We start from the raw sequence: 10,221 nt of genomic DNA, 5'->3' as shown, positions 1-10,221 counted from the left end.
TGTGACAGAGACATCGGAAAACTCACACCCTGAATCAGTGTCAGTCTATAGCTGTCACTGCCCGGATTAACACGTTAACTCTCGGCGTTTTGCCCCTCTTGCTCAGCATGTTGCAGGAACGAAGCGCACTTTAGGGGAGGGTAAAAGTGCTATTTTAACTTTCGCTGTGTGGCTCCAACTTTAAAAGCATTTGGATTGGACTGAGAACCAAAAGAAAGTCTAGCAAAGACAGAGGATTCGCTTTATTTAAAGAGAACTCGAGCGTGATGCAATGAATTAAGTCACTGGAAGCGTTTTCGTTACTTATTAAGAGCATCATTGTTTTCAACAAGAGTTGTAAACACTGGCTGGTCCAAATAAGGAAGTCAGAATGTAGGTGTACATTACGTGCGAGCCCGGATCAGTACCGAGGATGTGAGATTACAGAGTCTTGTTTGTCGATTGCGGGTTGTGTTTGGAGGGGCGCTGTGGTTAGTGGAAGCCTTTCGGGCGCGTCATTCCAGTGCCGGAGCCCTGCTCGCTCAGCAGCCTGTGTGTGTGTGTGTGTGTGTATGGGGCTGAACCAGAGAGAGGAGAGAAGAGAAAGGACCAACACACAACAGCTTCAGCATCCAGCCAGTAACTGAACAGCAGCCCCCCCCCCCACCCCCGCCTCACCCCACCCTTCCCTCCCTTCTCCTTCTCTCCAGCATCGCTGGAGGACAGCCGCCAGGAAAACGCTGAGCCCCAGTGAACATGACTGACAACTTTTTCACCTGGTCGGCGCCGCAAACTCGAGCGGAACCGGCGGAGGAGGGGCGCAAGCCAGTGCTCCAGCGGTGAGGGCCAAGTCCCCAGGCGCTGCGCCCATGCACCCCCGTTCGCCGAAAGTCCGCCCAGCCTCGGGGGTTGCTCGAAGATGAAGTTTGGAAGCGGACCCTTGATCCTGAACGTTGGGGGAACCCGCTACTCGTTCCCCAAAGACGTGATCAAGGACTTTCCCCTGAGGAGGGTCAGCAGGCTTCACAGCTGTGTGTCCGAGAAAGAGGTGCTGGAAGTGTGCGATGACTATGACCATGAAAGGAATGAGTATTTCTTTGACAGGCACTCCGAGGCTTTTGGGTTCATCATGCTTTACGTCAAGTACGGGAAGCTCCGCTTTGTCCCCCACATGTGCGAGCTGTCCTTTTACAACGAGTTAATTTACTGGGGTCTGGACCGCTCGAACCTCGAATATTGCTGCCAAAGGCGCTTGGACGACAGAATGTCCGACACCTACACCTTCTACTCCGAGGAAGAAGAGGAGCTGAGAAAGCAGAAGAAAAAAGAATTGAAAAAGAACTCGCCATCTAATAGGAAGTGGCTGGATCGGATGAGGAGGACTTTTGAGGAGCCCACCTCGTCTGTGGCGGCCCAGATCCTGGCAATCGTGTCCGTTGTATTTGTTATCGTTTCCATGGTGGTGTTGTGCGCCAGCACACTCCCAGACTGGAAAACAGCCGAGAACAACAGTGTGGAGGAGCACAGGTACACAGAACATTTAATGGGACCATCAGGGTATCTATAACTCCTTCTTAAATTATGGTGTTGAGTGGCTCAGTGGATGTGAATGTCCTTTGTCCACGAATGCAGTTTCAAAGTATTTTATTTATATATGTAATGTACTCTGTTGTGTCTCTTTTCAGAATGTTTGACTCTACTCCACAAGCGAAACTTCACAAAGCACAATTCCCTCTCACCTACCGCACACGCTGTTGCTATTCACACTTAGAGAGTGTCAGTTTCACATGCAAATAGGAGAGTTGTTTTCAGTTTTCTCTAAAGGTGGCAGCCTTAGCTCACTGGCTTCCAGGTCAGAGCTTTGGTGGACTTAAGTCGCACCTCCGCCCCCCTGTATAAACAAACATCGATGGAAGTTTCCGCCGCATTATCCAACCTGAGGTCTGCAATTATTTTTAATGTGCAGCATTGAACATGGATTGGATGGGATTGAGGGTGTGTGGCCAATATTCAATCCTATTTTTCCATTCAATTTGTGCATTTCAATTAGGAACTCGGGCTCTAACTGAATGCAGGCGAAAAGTACGCTTCCCCCGAAAAATGAATCTCTCTATACAAACAGAACAAAGAAGATTACAGCACACGAACAGGCCCTTCCGCCCTCCAAGCCTGCACCGACCACTCTGCCCGACTGAACTAAAACCCTCGACCCTTCCGGGAACCACATCCCTCTATTCCCATCCTGTTCATGTGTTTGTTAAAACGCCCCTTAAAAGTCAGTATCGGATCTGCTTCCAGTACCTCCCCCAGCAGCGAGTTCAAGGCACCCACCACCCTCTGTGTAAAAAAAAATGCCTCGTACATCTCTCAAATCTTGTTCATACAACTCGTGTTCTCTTCCAATTCTAGTTTATATGCTCGCTGATAACAGGGACAATCCCAAGCATAACAAAGTCCCGTCGCTTATATAATGTCAGCAAATGAGTCCTTCCTCTTAACTAATACATAAACACCTGAAAAAGTCACTAAGGTACAAAACCTATTGCATTCTGGACTAAATGACACCATGGTCCAGAGTACCGTAAAATATTCCTCTCCACACAACTCCGGGCGCTAAATAATAATCGACTTGCTTAAAAACCTGCCTAAACTTAAGAGCTTCTTGGTTGCTTAATTGCTGTTCACAGATTTCCTTATTATGCCCTTTAAATTATTCCCAAACAAAATCCATGTGCGGCAGACGTTAATGCCCCCGCTGTTATAAAATGTACTCCAAATGTCTCCAAAATGATTGGCACTTTCCAGATCCTCTTTCTTTCCTATTTGGCCAAGATGCGCTGGCACAATGTCAAATTAAGGTAAAAACCTGTCGTTAATTAAAACACAGTGAAGTCACCGCTCAGGATATTTCTCTCCCTTCTGGGGAGAAGGCTGTAACTTAAGGTCCCACCACCAGAGAGGTTTGAGCACACAATGTAATGACATTGCAGGTGGTATTGAAGAAGTGCTACACCACTGAAGCCATGGATATATAAATGACCTCCTGGCCTTTGAAGCAAACCGACCCAATTGTGGCACCATTCTCTGGGTAAATGTGCCGATTGCGCTTACTGTACTGTGCGACGTGTCATCTTTCTATGGACGTAGTTGAGGCCAAAACTGTGTGATTTCAAGAAGAAATTAGATATAGCTTTTGGGGCTAAAGGGATCAAGGGAGTAAGGGAGAAATCGGGATATTAAATTTGATGATCAGTCATGATCATCATGAATGGCGAAAGGCCGAATGGCCTATTCCTAGTTCTAGTTTCTATGTTTCCGATTAGACTTTAGACTAAGACGTTCTCTGCCTCTCCAACAGATTTAAAGATTTCACAGGCTTTTCCCCAGAAGAATGGGGAGTTCTCCTGGTGTCCTGACCAATATTTATCCTTCAATGGATTAAATTATTCGGCCATCTATGTGAAGGAGACTGGTTTTCACATTAGGACGATTCCAATTCCAATGTACTTAACTTGTAGTGCGTTGGGACGTCAACGGATTGTTGAAAAAACTACTGATTTTCTGTATAGCTTTACTGTTAAACATAGCCCACGACTTAATATGGGGCAAGTTTGACGTCTTTTCTGGAATACATATGGGAATCTGCCCTGTAAAAGCAAATCCAATTGTTGATCGGGGATGGAATCAAAGTATAAAGTGTGACTAACTAGTTTAGCACAAATTTAGTGGCGTGTTTGACATGCCAGATGTTGCAACTAAATTCGCGTTTCTTTCGCACTGCAGACGGTCCAAGATTTCTTCCAAGACCAAAAGACACATTTGAAAGGAACGCGCCTTTTTACTGTGACCGAGATAGAAACACAATTAGGTGAAACGCGAAAAGTCTTGAGGTTAGAAAAGAAGGGGAACATCGAAGCTCAGAGATCAACTTACAGATGTGTTCCAACGATCAGGACCGTCTCTCTGTTCCTTGTACTTGTTCCTCGATCAGACTGAATCTGATTAATTTCATACAGGTTCGACTGTGTGGAGGGCCCCTTCCCAATCGGGAACCTCCATGTCAAATATCATGTACTCCACTATTACTTGCAATTACTTCACTCTGGCAGAGATAGCAGGACACCTTTGATCAGGGTGACCGACTGTTCTGTATTTAAAGGGATGATTGCCCTTATTTTGACTATTTAGTCCGACGTGCTTAAGGGACGCCCTTAGTACTGTATTCCTGGTGGGAGACCGAGTCTGGGAGTCACAGTTGGGTGATTTGAGCAGGACTGCAAGTCCGAGAGTTATAATGTGAAGATGCCGGCGTTGGACTGGGGTAAACACAGTAAGAAGTCTCACAACACCAGGTTAAAGTCCAACAGGTTTATTTGGTAGCAAACGCCACTAGCTTTCGCTGCTCCTTCGCCCACTCACCTGACGAAGGAGCAGCGCTCCGAAAGTTAGTGGCGTTTGCTACCAAATAAACCTGTTAGACTTTAACCTGGTGTTGTGAGACTTCTTACTGAGTCTGAGAGTTGGCCAGTTTCGCGAGTATAATGTGTGATTCCATAAGAAAAGTTGTAAATTCCGGAAAATCCCAGCAGGTCTGGGCTCTGACAAAAGGGCCATCTGGACTCGAAACGTCAGCTCTTTTTTCTCCTTACAGATGCTGCCAGACTTGCTGAGATTTTCCAACATTTTTCTCTTGGGGTTTCACATTCCAGCATCCACAGTAATTGGCTCTTATTAAGTTGCAAACTTCACTCGTCTCCCCCACCCGCTGTTATGGCCATCGCCAGTAGACCCTCCGCCGCCAGCCAAAATATTAAAGAGATTATTCAGTAAAAGACTATAAAAAGTACATTATGAAAAATGACTTCAGACAGATCTCAAACTTCCAGACAACTGTATAGGTTCAGAATTTAGAAATGTGCTCTAAGCCTCTTCTCAATTCGTCAACAGAACCATCCCACCCGCCCCAAATCCCATGGTCCAGGCGTCCCCTTCTTTTGTTTCAGAAAGATTTGGTCACTCTGATATTGCAGCCCCAATGCTTGGTAAACATTGGGCTTCCTCTGTGCATGTCACATGTTTTAGTGGTATTGGTGGCGTTGCGTGGGTGATTGTTATGGAAGTTCACTTTCTGTAGCTAATTATTACCATCTGTGTTCCTTTGGCATTTCATCCAGGCATTTTTTTAAAAACTGTGCATCACATTGTGTTTCAACCCCCAAGTTGCTTGTTTTACTTTGTCATTCCCGTTGGTCTGTGCAGGATAATCGAGGCCATCTGCATGGGTTGGTTCACCGCCGAGTGCATCGTCAGATTCCTCGTCTCCAAGAACAAGTGTGATTTCGTGAGAAAGCCCCTGAACATTATTGACCTGTTGGCCATTACGCCCTATTACATCTCGGTGCTGATGTCCCTGTTCACCGGCGAGAACTCGCAGCTCCAGCGGGCTGGGGTGACCCTCAGGGTGCTGAGGATGATGAGGATTTTCTGGGTGATCAAACTGGCTCGCCACTTCATTGGGCTGCAGACGCTGGGCTTGACTCTCAAACGCTGCTACAAGGAGATGGTCATGCTGCTGGTGTTTATCGGCGTGGCCATGGCCATCTTCGGCGCCCTCGCCCAGTTGTTGGAGAGCGGACTGGACCTGGAAGACAAGAACACAGCCTACGCCAGCATCCCGGCCTCCTGCTGGTGGGTGATCATCTCCATGACTACGGTGGGCTACGGGGACATGTATCCATTCACCGTGCCCGGCCGGATCCTCGGGGGGATGTGTGTGGTCAGCGGCATCGTCCTGCTGGCGCTACCCATCACTTTCATCTACCACAGCTTCGTGCACTGTTACCATGAGCTGAAATTCCGGTCAGCTCGCTGTGGCAGGAGTTTATCACTGGAATATCTGAACTGATGGGAGTGAGTTCAAGTACGCGGGAAGAGGCTGCTGTGGAGAAGGGCAGCACAGAGCAGAGGGGCCGAATGGCCCTGTTGCTGTGCTGTAGACTTTATTGCGACCCCGTGTGAGCAAGCGATTGGGGGGGAAAAAAACCCTCCCCAGGGGCTGTGCACTGACCCATTCATCCAGGTTGAGGTATCTGTGGCCGGAAGACCTGATTTGGAGATCTCCGCGGTGCATACAAAATTCATGGTTTTACAGCAAACTAATTAATTGACTTTAACTCCGGGGGAATTGATAAAGTTGGCGCGGTCGAGTGTCGGCTCAGCAAATCTGAAACTGTCCCCATCTGCTGAACAACAAGATAAACAGAGATTGGTAAACATTTTGATTTCCCAGGGTCAGCCCAGCGGCTCACAGTTCTGTAAACAAACAAAGTCAACTTGCTGAGGGGGAGGAAGCGGACGGGGGCGGCGGGGGGGCGGGGGGGGGGAACATTTTAAACTTGCTGCAGATTGAATGTTCCATCAGGAGAGTGGGCTGAGAAATGTGCCCATTTAACTGACAGCCGCTCCCGCCCACCCCAATGCTGCAACCGCAAAGTTAAAGTCTTTGTTTGGGGTTTAGCCTTTTCAGTGATACTTAAAACTCATTTACAACAGCGAGTTCCGTACAATTTACCTAAGGCAGCACACACCAAGCCTCTGGTCACGGCTGTGAAATGGACCAGGAGGAGTCGACACCAAACTCCATGGCAAAAATATACATGGTGTGGACTGAGACTGGGGCGGCTGCTGATTTCCACGCAGAGCAGGCTTGCCAGTGGCAGAAGAGGACAAACAGTATATTGTAGTCTTAGGGCAAAAGGTTTGCCAAAAGCGACGCTCCTTTTAGCATGGGCAAAATTAGATGCTTAGTTCAAAGGTTAGGGAGGAGGGAACCTATTTATTCTTTAGCGGGAATAGTATTTTAGTAGTTTCTATCAAGTATTTCGAATAAATGCCTCCACTATACTCCTAGTCAAATTCCCAGTTTTCTTTGCTGAAGAAGTTTCTTGTCTTAGGGCTGGACAAGGGCTGATTCGCGTGCAGCAGGCAGAGGGCCAGTGGGTTAAAACAAGAATCAAATGATTGGTTTTTTGGCACATGTGGGTACTCGGTATGTGGGCGGGTAATGAACTATTTCCCCCATGCTTCTAGCGCTCCTAGGTACGGTGTAGCATGAATTACAAGCCAGGTAGAGCTCTCGTTTCCCGCTAGCATGTCCCTGAACCCCAGCTCGATTATTCCAACCGCCCATTGGATTGGCCCAAACTATGCTGATTCTCCGAGGAGGATGCGATTCGTGCTCAGGGAATCTCGGGTACAGTGGGAGTGGAAATGGGAAGGAGACAACCTGGAACTAAGTTTCCCCCAAATAGCCCTGGCAACCGAGACAATAATGGTCGGAATTGACCGGCTGCGCTGGTCTAAAAGCCGGAAACTTCCGCCCGACTGTCAACTGAGACCGGAATTCTCCCACCCTGCCCGTCACTGGAATTTTAGCGGGCAGACTGCGGACAATATATTCGTTTTGTTCCTGAAGTTAGATTCAAAACCAGAACTGGACAGTTGTTGGAGTTGTCCCAGCATCCGGTTAGGTTGTTTGCATATGGACACCAAAGATGTGCGGGTTCGGTGGATTGGCCATGCTAAATTGCCCCTTAGTGTCGGGGGGGGGGGGGGGGTGGCTAGCTAGGGTAAATGCATGGGGTTATGGGGATAGGACCCGAGTGGGGTTGTGGTAGGTGCAGACTCGATGGACCGAATGTCCTCCTTCTGCACTGTACGTTCTATGATTGTACCAACCTCAATGGCAGTAGGAAGGAACAGAACATTTCATCATTGGACAGGCAATGAAAGTGATTAATTAGACCTGAAATTCGCTAACATCTCTTACTGTCTTCTTGAAATTGACTGAGGAAGGGAAGACGGGAGAAGCCAGAATTCTTCATCTCTTCCAAGCATATCTTAGGGCAAGATCTTTCACACAAGGTTTGAAATATGTGACACCACTCTGCATCCTGCCTTAAAACTCAGTGAGGTACCAAAAAAAGCTAATGTGGGAAAGTTACTAAACCGCAGATGGCTCCCAAAATCACCTGGTCCAGGATTATCCTCTTTTCATTTGGCTCCGACAAAGCTGTCTGGATTCCCTGATCCAAGATGCAGACTGAATGTGAATTTTTCTAATAATCCAGTGGATAAAGGAGGCTGCAGAGAGTAACTAGAGGTTTCAGCCCAGGTCTTGCATCTAGCACTTTCACAATTGCAAAGAAACTGGGTATTTTGATAAATTTTGAAGATCTAGCAATTTTTTGGAGGTCCTTTTGGAATGATTCCAACAGTTGTTGCAATGAAAATGCAATTCAAATAGAATCGACTTGAATGATTCCCCGGGAGTTGCTGCACAGTATTCAGATATTGCTGTGGATTGTACTGGAAGGTGAAAACACTTCAATATTGGATCAGGGTCCATGCTGGGAGACTGGCTGCAGACTGGCCTCAGACTGTCGAACCTGAGCCGAGGTGCCCTGGTCAAACAGCGAGAAAGCTCTGGTAGACTTCAGCCCCATTCACAATGCAACACAAATTCGAGTCAGTTTCAGACTCCTGTGAAAGATATTTGCTTATTTTGGTCCTCGATATTCTGTTTTACAATGTATACAGAAAATTTATTTTACAGTATTAAAATTATTTGCTATAACGAGCCTGCAGCTGTCACAGAATCATTTGTTTTCTTCACATATGACCTGGGCATGCACTGTTTTAGGAGTAAAAATCAAATATGGGATGATTGTGTCCTATACAAACAACATTCAAAGAAAGTACCAAAGTAAGACTGAAAACAGTTTCAGGAAAGGTCACTTTTTTAAACTTAGGTCTTTCCACAAATATTCCAATTAAGAACTGTCATCTGCTATATTGGTGAAACAAAGTTCGTTCTTGGAGTTTGGAAATTACCTGCTAAATGCACTACTTCTAAACTATAAGATTGCAAAGAACACCAGTCACTCTCCCTAAATAAAGTGAGATGGCAGGTCTATATTCCAATCTTCAAGTGAGTCAGGGTTAGAAGGCTGAAGGTAGACTAGGGCAGGCAGAACTCAATCTTTTTATAACCTTATCATGAATTCCCAAATGGGGGAGAAAGATGTAATTACAGCATGTTTTTCTTGGGATGTAAACATAACTGACAAGGCTGAGTTTTGTTCTCCATCCCCAATTGCCCTTCGTAAGGTGCTAGGGAGCCACCTTCTGGAACTGCTGCAGTCCATGTCATATATGTACACCTACAGTGATTTGGTACAACTGAGTGGCTTAAAGTTGAAGTTATTTATTAATCACAAGTAGACTTACATTCACACAGCAATGAAGTTACTGTGAAAATTCCCTAGTCACCACACTCCAGCATCTGTTCGGGTACACTGAGGGAGAATCTAGTTTGGCCAATTCTTCTAACCTGCACATCTTCTGGATTGAGGGAGGAAACCGGAGAACCTGGAAGAAACCCACTCAGACACAGGGAGAATGTGCAAACTCCACACAGACAGTGACCCAAACCGGAAATCAAACCCAGGTCTCTGATGCTGTGAGGCAGCAGTGCTAACCACTGTGCCACTGTGCTTGCTTGGCCATTTCAGTAGACAGCTAAGAGTCAACCACATTGCTATGGATCTGGAGTCATTTGTAAACCAGATCAGGTAAGGAAAGTAGATTTCCTTCCCTGAAGGACGTTCCTGAACTAAATAGGCTTTTATGGCAAACTGGTCATTTTATGAGACTAGCATTTAATTTCAGATTTATTAATGAACTGGATTTCAATTCTCCCATTCTAGTTCTTAGCTGAGCATTTGTGGAGATACCTGTCATCTGCTATAATGGTTAAACAAAGTTCCTTCCCGGGGTTTGGAAATTACCTTCTAAATGAACCACTTCTAAACTGTAATACTAAAATTGCAAAAACATCTGTCATTCTCCATAAATACCATGTGGTGACAGAACAATATTCTAATCTTCAGGTGAATCAGGGTTAGCAGGCTCAAGGTAGACTAAGGCTGGCAGAATTCAATGTTATCATGAATTCCCATATCTAAACATTTACAATGGGAATATTTAGGTTCACTTGGGAAGAAGGGTGTAAAGTTAAAGTTTATTTATTAGTCACAAGTAGGCTTACATTCACACTGCAATGAAGTTACTGTGAAAATCCCCCAGTCGCCACACTCCGGTGCCTTTGGGACAATTTAGCATGGTCAATGCACCTAACCAGCACATCTTTTGGACTGTGGAGGAAACCGGAGCACCCGGAGG

General features: G+C 46.2%; 1 protein-coding gene across 2 annotated transcripts; it reads left to right on the top strand.

The window, feature by feature from the left end:
• Positions 1–674: 674 nt before the first annotated feature.
• kcng3 (potassium voltage-gated channel, subfamily G, member 3) lies at positions 675–6,318 on the top strand. Of its 2 annotated transcripts, none has more exons than XM_080200605.1 (2): positions 675–1,506; positions 5,239–6,318. In XM_080200605.1, the coding sequence occupies exons 1-2, from the start codon at positions 899–901 to the stop codon at positions 5,882–5,884; spliced, it is 1,254 nt and encodes a 417-aa protein (XP_080056731.1). In that variant the 5' UTR covers positions 675–898; the 3' UTR covers positions 5,885–6,318. The 2 variants fall into 2 exon arrangements, with proteins under 2 accessions (XP_080056731.1, XP_080056730.1); XM_080200604.1 differs by having other exon boundaries at positions 675–1,536.
• The last annotated feature ends 3,903 nt before the right edge of the window (positions 6,319–10,221 follow it).

Source organism: Carcharhinus amblyrhynchos, chromosome 12 (assembly GCF_965287045.1).
Source record: "Carcharhinus amblyrhynchos chromosome 12, sCarAmb.v2.hapA, whole genome shotgun sequence".
Taxonomy (NCBI): domain Eukaryota; kingdom Metazoa; phylum Chordata; class Chondrichthyes; order Carcharhiniformes; family Carcharhinidae; genus Carcharhinus; species Carcharhinus amblyrhynchos.
Note: the sequence above shows the minus strand (reverse complement) of the source record. Positions and strands in the feature narration are given on the sequence as shown.